Source organism: Magallana gigas, chromosome 3 (assembly GCF_963853765.1).
Source record: "Magallana gigas chromosome 3, xbMagGiga1.1, whole genome shotgun sequence".
Classification (NCBI taxonomy): domain Eukaryota; kingdom Metazoa; phylum Mollusca; class Bivalvia; order Ostreida; family Ostreidae; genus Magallana; species Magallana gigas.
This window is the reverse complement of record NC_088855.1, coordinates 47,138,759-47,160,771: the sequence shown is the minus strand read 5'-3', so window position 1 is coordinate 47,160,771 and position 22,013 is coordinate 47,138,759. Positions and strand designations below refer to the sequence as shown.

Sequence of the window (22,013 nt, the reverse complement as noted above, 5' to 3'; positions counted from 1 at the left end):
AGCATTTTTCATCAGAAAATAAAAGTTCAAGAAGAGACCAAGCTGTTTATAGGCTAGAACGAAATACCCATATCAATACAGATGTCAACTACATCCGATTTGCAAGAGCTAGACAATGCCCGAGTTCACCTGTTAGTAATTTGAATAGCTATCTGCAATTTTTAAAAAAATAATATCTTATTTTTGCAATCGTCACTGAATTACCTATGAATCTCCATTAAAGAGAGGCTGAATTTTAAACCACGTTCCACCTGAGTGGCCTGTGTTGTGTGAATAGAATTACTATGCAGTGATTTGCACTTCTCCGTCTAATCAATATGTGTCCCCTGAATTATTGACCAACTAATGCTTCATGATATAAACACACCTTCTCATTAATCAGTTTCAAATAAAGGGGATGAACTGAGTAATGTTCACCTTTAACCTTTCTGCATGCGATATTAACAGCTGTCCTTGATTTTTTAATGGTTGCTTGATGAATGTTTTTTAGGCATCATTATCCTTGTAAATTTTCATCACCTTTCTGTAGATTTCATTTACCTATGTAAATTTGACATAATCCACTAGGCCTCTTCATGCATTATACATGTAATTAGTGCTATTTCTTTCATCTAATTGAAACACAGGTGTTTATAATAAATTTGTTCCTCTTTGCCCATGTGTCTGTCAGTTTTCCACACTGTAACAGTAGGCTTTATTTTTAAGGTTTTCATATACCCTTTTATAACTTAATTAGTGGAAGGAGACATTTTTTATCAGCAATGTTTTTATTTATAAACTTTTCATTATTTCTTATATATAAAGTGTGTAAAAACAAGAAAAAAAGTTTTGATTTGGTCCAGGATCTAGATTTCAAAACATAATATGAATAGTTGATTTCTGTGGCTATCAGTGGGAATTTTGTTAACAATTGAAAGAATGTTGCCTCCTACAAAATCCGTTTGAATATCAAAAAAGTAAGTTTAAATTTATAAAATTAATAGTTGGTGAAAGAAAAAAGACAATAACTTGTCAAATGTATCCGTGATTCTGTCTTTTTATTTCCAATAAATTGTAACTGTAATTCAAAAGGTTAAGGAAAACGTTTGGTTTGGTTAAGTATGTACAAGTTGATAAATGAGATTGAATTCAATGTTACATAAACATCCTTCTTTATTGGTCATTCACTTTACCAAACAGAATATGCTTTAAGAGCCTTCGAAAATTAAAAAAAAAATGAGCATACATTAAAAAGGGTACTAGTATATATTTAGTTGGGCGTAGCAACCTGAAAGCGTTTGTGAAACATTAACAAAACATTTTCATCCCATAAATATTTTGTATACAAAAGTTGACCTTATGAATGTGAATGACTTGGAAATACGTCATGAATGATAAACAAGAGATGGATTCGGCCTTCATATGTTGGAGTTGATTGTTAAGAGGTGCATGTACAATGGGACAAGCCAAAACTGTGCCATCCTAACCTAGCTTGAGGGAGCCGGAAAAGCCGTTCCTCTATTAATTATTGGTAACGAAATGCCAAAGGTCCCACCAAAATCTTTCATCTCGAGGTGGGATGACTATTAACCCATGGAAAGACTGTAAATAATTCAACAAATAAGACAAAGTCGAAAGGTCTGTATCATTCGGTGATACGAAGACCTATTGTCATTGTACTCAATATCCAGTCAATGCATTCTTACGTAATGTACTTCACTCTTTAATAATAAGTATCTGGGATGATTTTTTGAAAATGACCAATGTGCACTTGTCCCGAGTGTTTCCTGGTTAATACGTCAGACATCATATTGATCCGAAAGTCAAAGCGCGGAAAAAAGGGGAAATATGTCGTTGCCAAAGGAACACCTCTCGTGCACTGGTTCATCCGGCTGTGTAGTTTATTTCGGGAAATGCTCTCTTGGTTACCTTTTATATATAAAGGAAAACAAACACATTTGTTGGAGATAAAATGCAAGTAGTACAAAGATGTGCAGATCGTTGCTTTACCATATAAATTTCTGGTAAAGGACCTTGAATTTAATAAACAACCGATAAACAGTCAATTATACAAAAACGAAAAGACAACAACATAGTGAAAACAACAGCAATTAAAACGCCCACATAAACAAGCATTTACTCCACCCTCAATGCTTTCAAATTCTGTCCTTGTGGAAGGCCTTGGAAGATGTTAATGTCCTGTGAAGATCATCAACAAAAACATTACGCTTATAGTTTTTATGGGCAAAAAATAACAGGCATTAATTGTAATCGTAAATCATGTAAATCATACAACAAAGACTTTTTGAGACAAAAGTGAACATCTTTGATGGCGATCGGGATTAGCTCGAGTCGGAGCAACATCCTCTAGAGCAGACGACATCCAACCAACCGTATCTGGTCGATGGCCCGCGATATCTCGGCTAATTGAATTAAGGGGGCACTGAACACGCCTTTTGAGGGAGGTCATCAGACGCGTCCAAGGTTACCAGTTAGACTACCTGCCGTAAATCACATCATCCCGAATGATTAAAAAAAACGGAACAAAGGGATTCTTCTGGAGTAATGTAAACATTATATTAACAGAGCAATAGCCACAAATGAACCCCATCTCATTTCCCTCGCCAAAAAAGGTATAAAATAGTAAAAAGTTCATTGATTCAGATGACTCCTCGTGGGCGTGTGGTGAATCAACAACTATGTCTTTGCAATGAGACTGCAGTTCATCATCTGTCTTTTCAATGCAACATCAAACGTTCACCTGATTAGCTGCAGGGAGGGACAAGAAAGCAGATGAATCGCCAAAGACTGTTCAGATACTACTGTATGTCCTTGGGATATCCTTGTTTCTTTCACTCCAGTTCCATCCCCTCCTCGTGCCTGCACACAAGGCTGAGCCCTGTACTATCGATTTCACATCTCTTCTTGCCTCTTTTCTTGATTTATTGACCGGAGAGGTTTTTTAATATAGAGCAGGGTGAACGACTTTTTGTCGACGTCACTGTTGGGAATAAATGGGGTGAATGATCTTTCGCTCTTTTATCTCTCTTTCCCTCTTTCTTTCCTCAGTTTTCTCTTGTCTTTTATCTCACTTTCCCTCTCTTTCTATATATCTGTCTGCCTGTCTGTTTTCTATAAAAAAAAAATCAATTTGTTCAATATTTTGCCTATTACCAAACATCCACGCCTTTGCAATCTTAAATAGCTTGAAGTCCTTGATGTATTTGAATAATCATTATGAGTTTTGTGCGACCTTTCTCAACATATGTCAGAATCATAAAACATGAAAACCTGTTTCTATTTTCGATCTAATCGTCAATAGAAGTTCTGCCACTGAATTAACCCAGTTTCTCAAGAGTAAAAGTGCGCGTTTCATGTACCATGAAGGGAAAAAAATCAGCCAATCTAATTACTCCTCTTAATTTAGATATCCTTTTCCCCTTCACCGCTCAGGTGATGATTAAATGACTTCTGAAATGGGGTTTAATAATTCTTTTCATCTACTCTAATCACGTTCAAACACAGGCCCGATTTTAAAGCAAGGACTGAAGTGAAGTGGTTCAGTTTCATTAAGTGTTATTGATTCCAGAACCGAGATGTTTGTTGGATCCGGATCGGAATTGATGACGTCATTGTCCTTGATTTATAATAAATTAGAAGATGCCTGATAAATTTGATGAATTAAGAAGATGACCTCATACCGCTCCACGCCTGTTTGGTATTGTCTCTGGGTAATTACCGGCTTGTACCAGGCTAAGATAAAAGGTTTTACAACCCGAACTTGGATGACCCGTATCTAATTGTCAGTTAAGTCGGCGAATTCCGACAGAGGCGCTGTACTCTCTAAAACTCTCTGAACAATAAGTGCGTAACAGGTCTAAGTTTATCACAATTTGATGAATGATGATTACTTTATTTTTATCCTGACAAAGCGTTCTTTTTCGTTCTTATTCGGTTCTTTCTTTAAAATTATTTTTTTCTTTGTAGTCAAGAGAAAAGAAATCCACGATGAAGGCTTTAATTTGTTACATTATTACTTTCAGATTCTGATGGGTATCACATGTTTAATGAAGTACAAAGTGATTTTTTGGATGTAACAATTTTTATTTGTATGTAACTTTATGAACAATTCTTGATTTGAAATCATGTCTGTGTATCATGTGTATCTGATTTGTGAACATTTAGTTTTTCGTAGAAAGCGACTCTTTTTTTGGTAGAATTCAAGATGTTCTGAGGATCCCCGAATTTTAAGAATTACTTTGGAATCATTTTTATTAGTGGGGGTCAATTTTCTTGCTTAGCCAACATTTTCCTGGTTGGTGGGGACGTAATTTCGTCGGTAGCAAGTTTTTTTCGTTAATAGATATTAAACAAATGCTTGTACATGTATATACGTTCGCGAGGATATAAATTCGTGGGGAACGGTTACCCACGAAAGCCACGAACATTGCTCACCAACGAACAATGATGATTCCACAGTAATACAGAAATATCACCGATCCAATCCAATCCTATATGATTAATTGTATAATTTATGGGGATTAAAACATCTTTTTCTGTACTTAGAACCATCTTAACAAGACCTTGGACTTTCGGTTGGAGGTAGCTATCTATTTCTTGCGTCAAAACAAGTTAAAAATGACGCGGTTTCAAGCGAAATATGCACCGATTGCGTAAGTCTTAGCTCAAAAGCCAGGCAAATCTTGTTGATTTCAAATAGTAATGGCTAAGTAGCCAGCAATGAAACAGACAGGCCTACGTTACATTGCTGTTTGACACAACTACCCAAAGTCCAAGCTCTTGTTAAAATGGTTCTAGTTGGAGAAATTTTTCATTATAATTCGATAAAAAAAAAGCTTCTCAAGTTACTCCTTCCCCCGATTTTTCACAATAAAAAATATATACATTACGAATGCAAGTACATTAAGAAGTCATAAAACATATCATAACATTTGTCAGAAAAAGAATACTCATATAAACAAGCGTGGTACATTTTACGGTGTTCTTAAAAGAACGCGTAGCTCTGTCCTATAAGTTGGCTTTCTCAGAGCAGGGAATGGGGGTGGCTTATGAAGACATGCATTCTTAATATCGTCTATGTATTAAAGAATAATTGCTCTTGTAAATTTTGAATTTACCGGGTTGCAGTAAGTACAGAATTTATAAGGTGGAAAATATGATATATACTTTAAAAGGGTATACATGTACCAATGAAGATTTTTTGACCTTAACAAACTTAAGAAAACTGAATTGGCATCTGGTTGACATCTACCCGTGCTCATAACCTTTATATCGAATACAAATCTGGGGAAAAGGTTGTTAGCATGTTTCCCCACGTGGCTTGGAGATGTTCTCAATAAGAGACAATGTCTGTCCAATATTTGTACTCGCCAGCCGTGTACGTATATTGTTGCAACTCGACACTTGTCGGTGGAATCAATCGTTTGTTTCCACTGGCTCCTAGTGTAACAAGATGCCTCTTCCACTGATGACCAGTCGCGATGTCCAGAATTTAGGTGGAATGATGTAGAAAAACATATTATTTACACTTATAGCAATTACTGTATTAACCTATTGATAAGCTTTTGCGTCAGAGTTGACATTTCTGCTGTTAATTGTCCTACATGTAAAAATCTAAGACGTTTGTTTGAGAAAAGAAAATAAGTTTAGCTGACGATTTTCAAAAATCATTGCCAAAACCAAGTGACAAAACCCAAAACTATGGAGTCAAATGCTTACGTTTTGTGTCATTTAAAATTTACGTTACATAAAAACCTTCTTTGTATCAATTGAAGGTTCTTTTTTATAATTTTAATCGTCTATGATTAAAAATCCATCCACCGCTGAAAAAATATTGGTATGTCCCATTAGTAACCCCTTTAACCCTAACCTCAGAGTAACTGTTCAGAAGTTGTTAGTAGTTGCGGAACCATTTTAACAAGAGCTTGGACTTTGAGTAGTTGCGTTAAACTGCATTGTAACGTCGCCCTGTCTATTTCATTACTGGCCACTCAGCCATGGCTCTTTGAAATCAACACGATTTGGCTGTCTTTTGAGCTAAAAGTACGCATTCTATGTATATTTCACTTGAAACCAGTGTCATTATTAACTTGGTATGATGCAAAAAATAGCTCGTCATACCGAAAGTCCAAGGTCTTGTTGAAATAGTTCTAAGTAGTCTATTGACGAGTCTATACAATTTTGTTAAGACTTTTACAATAACGTGTAGATACATATCAAAATTCCTTTCGAAAGATTCAAAGAAATCCTTAGTTTTATAAAATTTCTGTGGGAAAATTTAATTTCATGAATCAATAAAAAAAATTGTCACCGACTTTCTAGAATTGAGGTGACTCAACAATGCACTGGGGACAAAATCCTATTTTCCGACACAAACATGACAAAGCACAGACTCTCTTCTACGTATATCACACAAACAAGTCGACAACTTCTGTTACCATGGTAACTCGGTCAACATCCGTCCGTACTCAGTATTTAAGTTAATTGATGTCTCTTACTTTTATGCACATGTAGATCAGTCGTTTTCATAAGCTGTGAATGTACCTTATCTTGATTTGGATTCAATAAATGGTACCACTTCCTTTTTTAGGGGTGGAGGATTGTCTTTAGATGTAATGATTACACATTATCACAGACTTGTATTCCATCGAGTTGATATCTTTTTTATGTTCTAGGTATATCCGCCCCGACGCCAGGCGGGTTAAGCCGTCGTATTATTTGGGGCTTACCAAATCGCCACGGCATTCGGATGTCGAGTCCGACCTTGAAAGTAGCGAATCGGAATCGGAATTGGAATCGGATGACCTTATTGATGACGAACCTGGTGCACCAAGTCCAAGCTGGAAGTCTTGGTGTGTCGTGGTGTAGGCAGCCTACTAATGAGTAGGACTGGGAAGCAGATGTTTGCTCAGACTTAGACTACATCATCTGCAAAGAGTCGAATGACTTTAAATAGAGACCAATTTGTCATTTTGCGGACAGAAGGACTCTATTTCTGTTACAGGAATGACATTAATCACCAATGGTCCATCATTCAGATTTTTGTATCAGTATTTTCTTGGTATTGTTTCTGGTAACGTTAGTTGAAGAAGACTATTACTGATATAATTTCAGCATATGAATGCTTTAAGACTACTGCATGTTTCTGTTGTCCGTTTATTTATTCTTTATGAAAATCCTCGGATCCAGAAAATATATGTATAATCTTGTTAATTCGGTAGAAAATGTATGCTGACTGGATGGTTATACAGATTTCATATTTGCAAATTACTTTGTATTTCCAACTTTGTTGGGGGAGGCCGGAAGCGATTGTTCATCGTGCATCGTACTTTTTGACCCTCTGCCTGCACTGTCATTGTGTTTGTTACATGATATAGACACGTGCTCAGCGTGCATAAGTCCGTTAATAAAAAAACATTGAATCAAACAAGGTATTGATCAATATTTTTTCCATCATTGCATTATGACGCTAATACCGTCTGTTACTGTTGCAAGGACGTATTACGTCCGAAGTGTGTCCTCTATGCTGAAAAATCTCGAGACGGTGCAGGTCCCTGGACTGCATTTAAAACGCAATTATCTTGTAACACGCAGAAAATTTAAATTGACGAAACTTGAAAGGAAAAAGATCCATTATTATAAAGATAAACTGTGTGCTACGTGGTACAGGTGCTTTCACCGAAGGCCAAGCTCTGATGAATAAAAAAAAATGAGATAAGAAATAGGTGCCCAAGGGTAGTAAAGTTGGTGGGGGTATGTAAGGTCAAATAGATTATAAGATTTAGGGAGGAAATCGTCAATGGTGCTGAATGTTTCATTCATATGTAATCTATGAATAAATTCTGATCGGCGGGCCGCATAGTTGAATAATAGGAAGTGTCTTATTACCAAGGTAAATCTTAATTATATTCACGACAGAAAACTCATCAGGTTTCAAGATATTTTAATTCGTTTATAAAAGGTGTACTTGAAAGTTGAAAGGTACGCTCTTTGGATTTGTTCTTCAAAAAATCAAAAAAGTGAGTTTTATTGATTTCATAGAGTACATCTAATCAACACTATCGGGCAGCCGAAGGTAACGAAGTTTGGTCTTTAGCTGAATTCTGACGAAATACAAACGGTTTGTTGTTGACGATAAAAGTGCAGCTCTTAAAACTTTCAGTTAATTAGCATGCAAAGAGAACACCAGTTTAAATAGCTGTTTAAGACGTCCGGAACGGCACGACTTGGTTCTGTGTTATTTATTGTTGTAAGATTAATTATCAGAGGTCTCTAAAGCCCATGTCATCTTGATCTTGATGTATTTTTAACTACGCGGATTTCTGAAATCTGTCACTATTCAAGGCCTGTTAAAATTATATGTACATGTGTATAGAATTTATTAAAAAGATTAAAAGTACAGAACAGAATCATTGTATAACAATAATTCTCTCTCTCTCTCTCTCTCTCTCTCTCTCTCTCTCTCTCTCTCTCTCTCTCTCTCTCTCCTCCCTGACCTAGTTCTAGAAGATGACCTTCGCTAATTTCATTCCAATTACGACAGGTATTAATCATTCATTCTGTGTGAAATTAATGATAAATCAAGACGAAGGAACACCTATATCATTAAAGCTAACTACAGAAATGTAAGAATGGGAACTCTATGCTATAGTAATTCATCTTCAGTATTTCCGGAAAATCAACCGAGGGGATGATTTGCCTTAAATTAGCACGTACGCCATTGCCATTCACTTGAAAAATCAGAGTACTGAAGGATACAATCGCAGATTCTTTTTTTATTATTATATACACCCGTTTATAAATACAGAGGGACTGATCTTGTATGCAGGTACATGTATATCAAATACATCGCTGTGAAGCATTTTCTGAAATAGACTTAATAAAAGACTTTATTGTACTTAAACCAATATGAAATAACTTAAATATATATTGGATTGTTTAGCACCACGCAATTTTCAATTTTTAATTAATTCATTTTTTCCTTGATGTCACCCAGTTTTTTTCAGCTTTAAATCCAATCTATATTTCATGTTTTTTTGGGGTTTTTTTTTTTTGGGGGGGGGGGGTCAGTGCTATAATTTTTAATGATTATAATAAATTTGAAGATGGGGGTATAAGATAGCGCAAATGCCCATTCGGTTTAGTCGTGAAATACAATTTTGAATTTATTTTTTTCCATTCAAATATATTATAATACAAGTTTGCAAAAGTACAATATCTAACTATATTCACTTTTGAATATATTTTTCAAAAGGTAAGATAAAAAAAAATATTACCATATGTTTTGGTGGTATCGAACCCACAACATAAAAAGCCTTGTGGTATAAGGAGACCTAATGTCTGGTGCTTTATAATTAACCACGGAGCCATTTCAGTCGCAACAAATTGCGCTATTTAAATGCTACATACGACTTTGGCCACGAATTTACGGACTTGTATTATTTTTTAAAACTTTCAATTGTCGAGATACAAAATGATATTTTTAATGTATAGTGGGTCATCTCTCCACTTTTTTATTGATTGAAATTGGTTTAACTTCCATTATACCTTATTTTGACAATGAGAAAAATATGGAGCATAGACCCACTCTATAAAAGAAAAGGCATTGAAGTTCTAAAAAATGGCACAATTTGGAGGTTTTGATACATATACGCCAGTTTGAATAAACATATCTTGAGTATTGATCATATTTAATGGTTACAAATCAATGATATGTTAAATATATATTGTTTTGAATAACCTTTGAAAATTAATCAGATTAGTTTAAATTTTTGTTTTTCAGTATCTTGTCCATTCTTGTGTGGGCATTTTACACGCCTTATCCACCCATCTTCTTTACCCAGAGAAGATATTTATGTTATATATTCATCAAAATAGTTTTAAAATAACATTTTTGTTGTAGGTAGTACTATCGTATGTTGAAATAAGTCATGTGTGAACGATGTTTTTTACGAGTCGGTCCCCTTTTTTCGTTATATAAGTATACATATCTATTATCATAATATCTTGAATAATATGCTATGTTTGAGACGATGGCCGATAACCCATTCATCGATACAATAACAAATTTACTGTACAATTGTTACAAATATTCCTGATGGCGTTGGCCGATTTTATAAGCAAGGAGTGTGTCTGCAGAGTTTGCTGCAGATTCTAATTATATAACACGAACACAGAAATTATATTAAGGACGATCGATCCCCTGGAGCTGCAAGAAATTAACGATGAAGTACGTGCGGTAAAAATTCACGACAATTCAAGAAGTGATGTTCGGGCCCACATCTTAGGAGCTTGTTTCCGGGTGACGCTTAGATGTATTTCTGCCGGGGAACCTTAAGAACTGACACATAGGTTAACGAGGCGAGATGCAGTTTGGTTCTGCAAGTTCAATGGTGAATTAAAAATAACGCCAATCAGTCTTAATTCTTGATTGATATAAATGACAGTCACTAATGAACTGAAAAGGCTGTTTTCTCTGTATGTTTCTCTAACGGTATCTTTTCATCTCGAAAACCATTTGAATCTTAATCAATACCACCGCCATACTTTGTTTTATTGAAATCTGTGTCTATTTCCGTCCGATGTGTATTTTTCCGAGGTCTGTGATGACGTCAATCCCGTTATTCGTTCGGCTGCAGACGACAGGGCCTTTAAGACTCCCAGATTTTGATCTTAATTAAATGTCTAAAATAGATACTTCTCATTGTTCTTGATGCGTATCCAATGACTACAGATATATTTATGTAGAAATTTTGGCTTTATATATGTATACTATACTCTTTATAGAAATGAGGTTGTATATTTATATCTCCTCACAGCAGCGATTTATCTCGTAACTTTAATATTTATAAGGAACATTACTTGACATTTTGATTAATTTTCATTACACACTTGGACTTTCGCATGTCATCTTGGAAGAGGAATAGCTCACGCACAGTCAGCGCTGTTCATGTACATGTACATATCAAACGCTGTATTTCAGCTAAATTGCAATTCAAAGGTGTTACTTAAATAGCATTGAAAAATCATATTTCTTAGTGTTTATAGAGATAAAATAGAGACAGAATATCAATTTTATTTACAGATGATTTCCTCGATGAAAGGGAAGGGAATAAAGCTAACCCTATATATAGATATTCCTTCCCTGCAAAAAGGCTATCCTAGTCTCGTCATAAATATATATATATATATATATATAAGTTGTGTATTAGTTTATTTTAAAAAAGCGCACAAATAAAAACACCAGACTTTAATTCGGTGGGTGATTTTGAAATATCTCTTGATCGGCATGCGGTAACCTAGTTAAGCACAGCCTCTTCATGTTCTGGCCTTGGATTTTTTCTTTCTCCCTCCCATTTCTAGTCGATAGTTGGCGCGCTCCGTGAGATTTTTCAGTCTGCTTTTTTTTTTTTGCCCATCAAAACATTAGAAACATCACACTTTTATCCTTTACAAAGTCTTTTGGAGAAAGATGCAGTTGAACAGAAATAATAATTTTGATAACTTAATTTATTTAAGTGTATTTATCGAAAGAATCTCAGCGGGTGATCGATTTAAGGGCCCACTGTGATCTGAACTCGGAAGACGTTTTGACTTGTACCGGGCCTCTCTTCTCTTTTAATAAAACTTCTGACGCTTGTCTCAGAGGACAGCACCGACTCTACAGATTTCTAAATCAGGATTCTCTCTTTGTGCTACTTGTACGTTTAAATAATGCGACAATTTTTTTTTAGCTGGGTTAGTGTAGATATTTTGGTTGATATTTTGCTATATAATTTAAATAAATTATGCATGATAAATGAAGGCTTATAAACGCCATAATGCGAAAATGTCTTCCAACAACACATTTTGTTTCTATATTCTAGTATCTAAACTACACCCGATAAGTCGGTAAGCAGGGTGTGACACCGCTGGTTTAGCAGAGATCAAATTTCTGTAGCACTTGTTGGATCAGGAATACTGGCCGTTCTCTGCTTTCTAAGAGAAAAAATAGAATAGGAAACATCGTGGGTCAAACGCCAATAAGCTTTTTTTTGTTTGTCTGTTTATTTTTATTTAAGGATATAAATAGGTACCATATAGAAGAAACTACTTTGTTAGCTCTTCCATCTTTAAATCCTACGCATTTTGATTCTAAAAATATTTATTTTTTCACAATCGCTGAGGATAAAACAGGGAGCGTGATGTTGAGGGGTGATAAAGATTTAAATGTGTTAATGTATGCGTGATTTTTTCTGCTTCTGAAGCCGTTTGTAGCTAATTTAACGTTTTCTTACATTTCATTTGAAGTTTGCGTCTGTTCTCTTCAACCTTGCTGTACTGGAAGTTCTTGTAGCCGGAGTCTGCACCGACATTCCATGACAAGTAGACATTAGACATATTTTTTCAGGTCCAAAGAATCGGCTTTTCTGTAAATTGAAACGAGATTCATGATTAAGGTCAACTAGTGCGTCAGATGTGTCCTTCCCTGGAAATTTGACCTTGTTTTGATTGGCATAACTTTTGTCTCGATACCAATCCATCCGCTAAAAAATTGTAACCAGCCAGAAAAAGATATGGCATATCTTACAGTCGAAACGTCGAGGGAAACGTGCAATAGCTCTGCACCATCCACGATCATAGAGGGATTAGCTACTATACTTTTAGCTTTCTCCGAAATGGAAATTGATTATCAACACAGCAGTAAATATAGCCAAACTGAAACTATGCGGAAACAAAGGATGTACATATTTCAATATTTATTGGGTTTTTTTTAAGTCTAATAGTGTTTAGTTATGGATTAATTTTTTTACAATCAAAATCAATTTGAATTTGTTAAGAGAAACCATAGCTATATGTATATATATATTTACAAAGAGTAGACTGCTTTTTATGAAACATTTTAAAATTCATGAGCTGGATGGAGTCGATTTATATTAGGTGACCTTGAACGAGTTGTGTCTCTTTTTCCTGCTCCGCAATTAGCATGTCATGCATTATTCAAAAATCGGTTATAATTGCGTTTGATCAAAAATTCTATGTATATACGACACAGTGATAAATGAATGTAGGCTCGTCAAATGTTTGTTTTCGATAGTACGCGGCGGAGGCACTACGCAGATTAAAAGGAAAAATTAGTGTTTTTGGTGGTTTTTTGTTGTTGTTGTTGTTGTTGTTGTTTGGACCAGACGCATAGCGCAGAAGGAAGGTCTTTGTTACAGAGTATGGTCTGATGTTACTCATTTGTCAGGATTGTACTGATGTAACCTAAAACATTGCCAGATACTTTGTTTAAAAACGCCCAAATTAAGCACGCGAGGTATAACCTTCATGCTGACTTATTTCAGCGCCATTCTGTCATCACTCAAACTAGTTTCTTTTTTATCCCAGATGCGAATTCTATCTTTAGTTTCATGATTAATGGGCTTTTATTAGAAATCCTCCTTCCTAAATTACACCATCAAATATAATGAAAAATAATTAGGAATGTTGGTGTCACTGTAAATGAATGCATGGTTTAGGATATTAATTGAAAGAATTCCGATTGATCGAAGGTCGTTAATATTATGGATCTCAACCCATCCCGTGTTTTGATGTTTTCTAGATAAACATAATATTAACCAACTTTTCCTCCGAAGATCCGATATTCTGATTATTGTAGAACACGAGGCAAATTATTCTTGGCACAATCCCAATTAAGGAACAGAATGTTATTAAAGACAAGACAATAAAAAAATTAAAAATTAAGGTGTTTCTTCTAAAGATCTCTCACGCAATTCCGAACTAAATATACTTGACTGTAGGCAAGGCTCGATTTGTTTTGCCAACCGAGCTATCTTAAGAATGGTGCATCGTGAATCTCTGTTTGCGCGCGTTTACGTCAATGGAAATGCGCCAAGGTCACCGAGAAAATGCTCAATGATATCTCTCTACAGAAAAAGCTGTGTGAGTGTTATTGGGGTCTTGAGTCTATTTCAACGACAACCAAACAAGTGTTTCCACCGATTTTATTCTTTTTTCTTTCGGTACGTTTTAAACTTAAGATACCGATACCAACATTGATAGATAATTTGTCAATAGAAATTGTTGTCAATGACGTCACATCCTCCAGTCATCCAGTACAGTGTGTGTATGTCCTGTTCTTTGCCTAGCCTGACACTCGATCACGAAGTGAGATGTACTTTCATAAACTCTAAATCTGCCTTAATCTATCCTACGTTTGTTTCCCCACGTTAACCCAGTTTAGTAAAAAATAATAGGGATAAACAACAGTTTGATAGTGCGGTTTATTTTATCAATGTGTCCCAAAACATTTTGTCTACTGGATTTGTGATTGTGTTGCAATATAATCTACTTATCAATAGCTACTTATTTTTTTTTTATTTAAAAGAACCAAAACCCATGATAATCTAGGATGGTTTCATTTATTTTGATGATATACATTTGACAGTGTGATAATCTGTATCCTCGCTACATAGTAACCATTATATAATCCAAACGTTCACGGCCTGGTGCCATGTCTATATATGGAAGTCTTTGTCGGACGTGTGTCAGCTTATTGAGGGTTAACCTTGTCAGGGACCGTGGCGAGGACTTTTCGTTCCGAGTTTGGGTCTCACCTTGATCTCAATATTGACACACAGATAAAGTGTCTTTACACACCACGCGAAAAAATTCAGTCAAGTCCTTTAAAAAAAATTGATTTTACCCTCGTTCAACGATTTCAATGACAACCCAGTAATTAAACTCCTTCTATTAAATAACAAAAGTATGTAAAAAATAAAGCGAAGTAATTAAACTCTTCTGAACAAGGACAAACTTTATTTGTGACTAATTATTCTGACAAGGGGTTTAAAAAATGTAAGTCTGACGGATAAAACTGTCAACGTTGACATGTGCAGACACGGCGCACGGCGAGTGAAGAGAGGAATCTCGTTGTAATTACCAGGTATATTTACATTAGTGGGACTATCTCAGTGTTACTTATGCTGGATCTAGTCTGTCCTTGGCTCGGCTTATTGATAACAAAAGCAAAACAGAAGTTAGATCAGTATTTGATAACCGATATTAGTTGGGACTATTTTGTTTTGTGTGTCAATGTCGTCGTGATCTGTCCATCCATTTTGATAGATTTTATTTTTCTTGCTAATCTATTTTATATTAGAATAATTTGTTAATTTTTTGGTTTCCAGTACCTGGGTCGTGGTGTTCGAAAATTATGTCAGCATGCATTAACCTCGTGACGTCACAGGCGCGCGCGATCTTCCGATGTGCACCAGTCACAAGTCATTCATCAACAAAGGGTCTATCTTGAAAAGTTTTACTACAGTGTAAATCATCTGAAATATTTCACAACTTAGAGCATTAATAATGCATAAATTAATGAAATAACTTAGATAGAGCAAACCGCATGGCTACCTGTGCCTGTTACATTCATATTAAAGGGAGGCACGCTGGAAACAAAAACATCAAAATTATGTTAAAAACCTATATTTCTCAACATTAATCAACTAAGTACAACTATGCCATATTTATAAATCATTGATAAGTCATTCGGTAAATATGACAAATTCCCTGATCGCTGGATATGCGTATATAGTTTTCCATATTATTTTTACTTGTCAAACTCACAACTACACCCTAGGTATCTAAATAAATAATGCCCTGTATGATTGGTTGTCATTTTTTAATTCCTATTTTGTCAATCACAGTGGTTCACCAAAAAATAAGTCGTCTAAATTAAGTTTGGGGCTTGTTCGCTTTGTCAATTGTGTTTTAATTTTATGGTTCACCCCTCTCTCTCCGGTACTTTAGATAGAGACTGTGTTAGTCCGTTACACTCTCCGGCCGCCAATAGAGTTGCTCCCAATGATTGATAAGGTCCGGGGTTTTAAAATTAATCTACATGCAAATCATTTTTATTGTTGATTGTACTCATTGGATTTTTTTTTAATTCGAAAAAAATGTTTTAATTACCCAAGAAGATCATTACTTTTTATAGAAATTACCACATATTTGCCGCGCATGCGTCGTACCATGTGGCTTTGGCAGAGATATTGACGGACTGATCCTGATGTACCTATCTAACTGTACTGGATGGCCTTTGTCAGAAGTACAGAGGTATCGCACCAGGGACATTATCAGGGGGGTGTCGTGGCAAGAATCACGGAACCTTATTTCGAAATATTATATACAACATTTTCGGGCTTCATACACAAGTAAATCTATCATGTACAAATTCGTTTTGTGTAGAACTTTTATTATAAACACTTTCATTGCACTAGTGTAATATTGCAAAGTTTTTATCATTGGTTATATTGAATTAAACTGCACGCCAATGAAAACTTGACGAACATATGTTGATGCATCGATAAACGCGACGGTTGTATCGCAGTGTAACGTGGGAGGAAATTCAAGGATGTTGCATACTTGATTAACACCCACGTGCCTTTTCTGACACATGTTTCATGTTTTTTTCCAAATAGGAACATTTTAGCATGTAAATCTAAAACATCCAATTGCAAATTTTTATAATAATGTAGATGGAATTAAATATGAAGGAGGTATTGTCACTTACTACCGGACTGAACAGTACTTATAAATGCATTGTATTTGTAATCGTAATTGACCGAAAAATGACCCTTGAAGAAGGGTTTCAAGCACTTTTTTTAAAGTTGCAAATCTTACCCCTGAATGGGATGAGTTTCATTCTGTTTATTTTGCTTTATTTTTGGAATATCTACAAGCTGTAAAATGACTTCGCCACTCCAGTCAAGGGCTTCATTGAAAACGTGTGAAGTTCAAAAGGAAACGCGGTAATAAGCTGCTCACTTCTATAGAGTCCAGTGGGAACTTATTTCCGGAAGAACCGTGAACTGGTCACTTGTTGTGTCCATATTCCTCTTAATGTAAGAGATTTTAAAATTGAATGTCAAATATACTTTAGATTAAAGAATACGTCAATATAGACAAGCATGTACATACAAGTAGCGTTGTCGGGATGCCCCTCCCCTCCTTTTTTTTTAAACGTCAACCGTACCTTTTTGTTATTTGTACACGTAAAAAAAATTGAAAAATATTCAAATATTCTTAATAAACTGACCCCACCCCAGGTTTTAGTTATAAAAATAATTCTTGATTTACAGATCATTTCAAAGATACAAGACAACTGCCCCCCCCCCCCCCCCCCCCCCCCCGGTCAAAATTTGGTCAAAGTGTTTTCGTACTGCATGTTTTCTTTTCTTTTTCTTTTTTGGCCTGTCAAGATGTATAAACCAAAAGAATGACACTGTTAAGTAGTTGACCTTGCTAAGAGCTGAATACAACATACAAATACATACTAGTGGTAAATTATATCCTATAAATAGAAATCAAAGTCACATCTGCCTTGCTGGAAACCATTTTTTGTCGATGCGATCTGTCTTCAAATTTAGATGGAAGTAGATAGTTCGATCAAGTCCCCTTACTCCGTATACTGACATAACCTGGCAACTGCGCAGTGAAATCCAGAATATAAATACTATAACATGAGTGCACTGTAACAATATTGATACCGGTGTCTGAATTAATGGGGAGGTGCATGCGAACGGTTGCAATATCTCCGCTGTTCTTGTGTCGAGACACATGTTTTTCGCATTGCGAGCTACTATGGGCCACAAAATGCTGACATTTTTTTCTCCTTTAAAAGTCAAATTTATTTTCGGAATAAATTTTTACCGCAACTTTTGGACAACGAATTTAAAAAAGCAGCTCAAACTATAGTTATGTAGCCGTATGGATTCAGAGAAAAGTATAAAACAATTATTTTAGTAAACAATTGACACTGCAAAAACAGATGATAATTTTACACTACCTTAGAAAACTCATATGTACGTGAATGTACCAATCTACGTATTTATCGCTGTTTAAAAAAAGAACAACTCAATCTACATTTGTTGTAGTTTTAAGGTCATGACATATCAGATGTTTAATTGAAGATCGTCATTAGCTACAAATCATGCATATGTGGAGTCTTATTTTAATGAAACGAGTGAATGTCGAAATGCCTGGACATGTACAGGTGTTGACATCAAATATTTACTTTGTTATGCATTTTTTGAAAGTTTTTGGCTCACGTTTAATTGTCAAACTGACTCATCTCTTTGCCAGCCAGCCCCCCCCCCCCAAACACAGAGAGAGAGAGAGAGAGAGAGAGAGAGAGAGAGAGAGAGAGAGAGAGAGAGAGAGAGAGAGAGAGAGAGAGAGAGAGAGAGATTGTGTGTGTACTGTAATGTCCTTAACAAAAAATCAGATTGTTTTTAAAATCAAAACAAAAGATTTTTTAAAGCAATCTTCAGATTTTTATTAATGAGTACCAACTTAAGAAGATTCATTCAACATGAAATAAAATTGACTTACTTACACCATGTTATTTACAACAAGAAAATTAAAGCACAATATTATTTCGAAGAAAAGAAGGAAGCACTGTTCATCTTGTTGTCTTTTACTTGTAAAAATTCTTTAAAGGTAATTACTGTAGATGAACCGGTAAACATTGACATTTTATGTAACAAACTGGTCACCCGTGAGTTATGCGGCTTGTATAACCTCTCCGGATTGATTTTTTTCTGTTTTGGATACTTGTATAAGCAATACCTGCACCCTTATGCAATAATGTTTTTTGAGATGTTCAAATGTAATCGAATTTTTCTGCTCTACTACTCAATACGTGTACACTTTACGATGATACCGGTAGGAAAAATAGCAGAAGCAGATTATTTTTTCCTATATACATGTATATATATACATTTTACATAAAAGAGAGGGCATATGAATAATGAGATGTGAATTATCGTGTAGATGACCTACTTGTGATGAAATACAAGTTATAGTAAGTCCTCGTGTACCTATACATTACCTATTACTGTAGCTCGCTATCGTTACGTGTCAAGGGCTGGTGAACCTAAGCCCCATGCAACACAAAGGACCCCAAGTCAATCAAACTATTTATAGACGTTTTTTAAACACGTGGGTGTAATTTTACTTCATTTAGAAGGATATATATTTATATAGATATTACAGTTTTGAAAATATGTTTTCTTAATAATAGTTTTAATAGTTTTAGGTCACCCAGATTTCACACATGTCACATAACGGAACGTCAGATATCACTATATCATTAACACGCATTTTACAATTTATTATTTTCAGCAAGCACTAAAATAATTTCATTTTATGTACGTCATTTGATCGATTATCTAGAGATACTTCTTTATAAATTGTTTATATAAGCTTGTTGATTTCTTTTTTCTTCTATTTCAAAACCATTACATTTTATTCATGTATGTATTGCTTCATGTACCTTTACTGAAGATAAAAATACCTGCTCGTGTTTAAAAAACGTTCTTTTTATTTACGCAACGATCTGTTTTCGATTTCCGAATCAATGAATTCTACAAGAACTGTGATTTAAAACCACACGACCTATTATATTGTTTTAAATAGTGCGCGTGTTTCCTAAAGTATTAGAATACGGGCATCAAATTGCAAATTTGACTCAATATATATATATATTTTGATGCTATTTAAAGTAGGATTTTTCACGACAAACTCGGCATTCCGCTCTACAGTACCAAAACACTATGTGTAATTCATTTCACATGCTCTTAAAAACCCCTCTCCTCAACAAGACAATGGCCTTTAGGGTTTTAATCCTAATGACCAATGAATCCTTTTTTAAGTTCAACCTTTTTTTTTATCAATATTGATTTACATGTATACCTTTAATAAGCTTATCATTAATAAATCGTTTATATACCGGTATAAGACTGAACGTACATGTAATTAAGATTGAGAAATGGACTTTCCCCGCGTGTTTATCTAAAATATATTGTTAAACTTTTTTTTATTCGGGAATATCAAAACAATGTGAGGTAAAAAAAAATTAACTGTTTCAAGACAGGGAAGGAGTGAAATAGACAGGCATGTAATTAAAATGTCCAAATGTAAATAACGTAGTCATTCATTTTAAAGATTTTGTTACATACAAGAGTTTTCATGTCAAAGCTTATGGTATAATAAAGATTGTAAGATATTGAAAACGATCCAAAAAGCTTAATTTCATAGATGATACATGTTTTTTTACCAAGAACGATTAATCCCCACCCATTTTGATATTATACCCGCGAATTTAATATGGCGGCTAGTTGGTCCAAGAAATGGGCGAGCCTTATATACAGTACCAGTACGTGACCTTGGTATGAAACCAGTTCTTTTGGTATAGACACTGACCTTGCAACGTGTATTGATTCTCTTTAGTCCATATGTACCATATGTGTACACACAACAATTGGATTCCTTGTAACACGCGTGGTTTATACAAAACAATGACTCTCCTCATCGCTTTATCTACGTCAAAGGTTGTTTGTTGTCTATTATTTTATATGGTTTATTATTTTTTATTATATTTTGTTGCATATCTGTACGATTTATATATCTAATTGATTAAGATACTTGGGCTAAGAAGGAATTCGGGGGAAGGCGCGCGCGTGTACACTGAAAATATCGCACAATATCTTTATAAGATATGCACCTGGGTACCTAAAGGCAAAGAGAAATTCAAGCTATTTCAACTGTCTAACATACCTTACGATTTATCTTGTTCATTTTCTTACGCTGGTATGCCTTGACTTAAAATTAAATCCAAAAAGAATCTCATAAATAAATTTTTGTTATAATCTGCTTTCTGTCCTGGTCTGGACCCCTACCATTTTTTTTTATAAATTAAAAATCGTATCTATTTAGCTAGAATTATTTGACTAGAATTACATTTTTTTCTTTGACTAGTAATTATAGGAATATATGCAATAAATGCTGTTTTTTCTGTTTCAGCGGATATATTGCGATATTTTTACATGTATGTATAAAGAGTGTACTTTAGCCATTCAAAAACGCTGCAATAGCACACAAACTGTTGCATCATTCACTGTGATGTATATGCTTATTAAAATGTTATTTTTTGTGTGTAATATATCACATTGTACAATACAAATGTACAATTACAGTGTATGCTTGCATTAAATTCCAGTTATTTTAAAACTATTGTATATTCTGTAAATAAATCCATTAGTTATAGTACATGTATGCAATTATCTATTGATATTTGTTATCACAACACTTGGTATGATCCTCTGTTTATATACATGATACCATTAATTGTTGCTTTTATTTATGATAAACTTTAATAATAAAAACTCTCTCTCTCTCTCTCTCTCTCTCTCTCTCTCTCTCTCTCTCTCTCTCTCTCTCTCTCTCTCCGTGAATATCCTGTAACATGGTCATTAATAGAGACTATACATGTACTTTAGACAAATATTTGTAATTTCCCTATACAGCATGTACTGGAAAGTCACACACTTGTTTGTTCTACAGACGGCATAACAGAGGGAGCAAGTCCGCCACTAAACAGAAGGATACATCTAGATTAGTAAATTATTCTTATTAGTTTGTTTGTCTCTTTTCTTATAGGGGGTGGGGGGGGGGGGGGGGGGGGTAGGATACAGTACTTTAATGTGAAGAAAAAAATGTGTTAAGATCAGTCCAAGCAGATAATTATAAAAATTAGTCTGACTTCTCTGTATCAAATATAGAGATCAAATTTTTATTTTATGCATTGTTGTAGTTTTCCAATTTTAAAATTAGGTAAAATTACTGAAAAATCGTGTTCGCTTTATAAGTACATTTTAAGTTATGAAGTACAGTTCTGTTTGTGATAATCTAACTCCTCGGTAGTATAGTGGTAAGTATCCCCGCCTGTCACGCGGGAGACCGGGGTTCGATTCCCCGCCGGGGAGAATAAATTTTTTAAATATTTTTTACGGTTCTCCTTTTTGTGTTCAAGGGTGTCGTTTACATTTCGATCGATTATCGATTTTTTTTATTTAAAAAAAAAAAGAAAAAAACATTTCTTTGAAACAAAATACATGTATCTGTGAATTTATTAATATATGATATATAAGTTTTAGTCATAATTTTATTTTATCATTGGGATGGCGGGG

The 22,013-nt window shown here is 34.7% G+C and overlaps 1 protein-coding gene and 1 non-coding gene across 6 annotated transcripts in view; both read left to right on the top strand.

Moving 5' to 3' along the window:
* LOC105338840 (dynein assembly factor with WD repeat domains 1) overlaps positions 1–7,421 on the top strand; it is a 29,582-nt gene extending 22,161 nt beyond the window's left edge. For 4 of the 5 annotated variants that reach the window (XM_066080065.1, XM_034459342.2, XM_034459343.2 and 1 more), the window contains one exon: positions 6,675–7,421. In XM_066080065.1, coding sequence (XP_065936137.1) covers positions 6,675–6,867 — 193 coding nt within the window. In that variant the 3' untranslated portion in view covers positions 6,868–7,421. The remainder of the gene's footprint in view (positions 1–6,674) is intronic. The other variant, XR_004598795.2, reaches the window with a different exon arrangement.
* Positions 7,422–21,737: 14,316 nt separating this feature from the next.
* Positions 21,738–21,809, top strand: Trnad-guc (transfer RNA aspartic acid (anticodon GUC)). The gene has a single exon. It is a non-coding gene; the product is annotated as a tRNA-Asp (tRNA).
* The last annotated feature ends 204 nt before the right edge of the window (positions 21,810–22,013 follow it).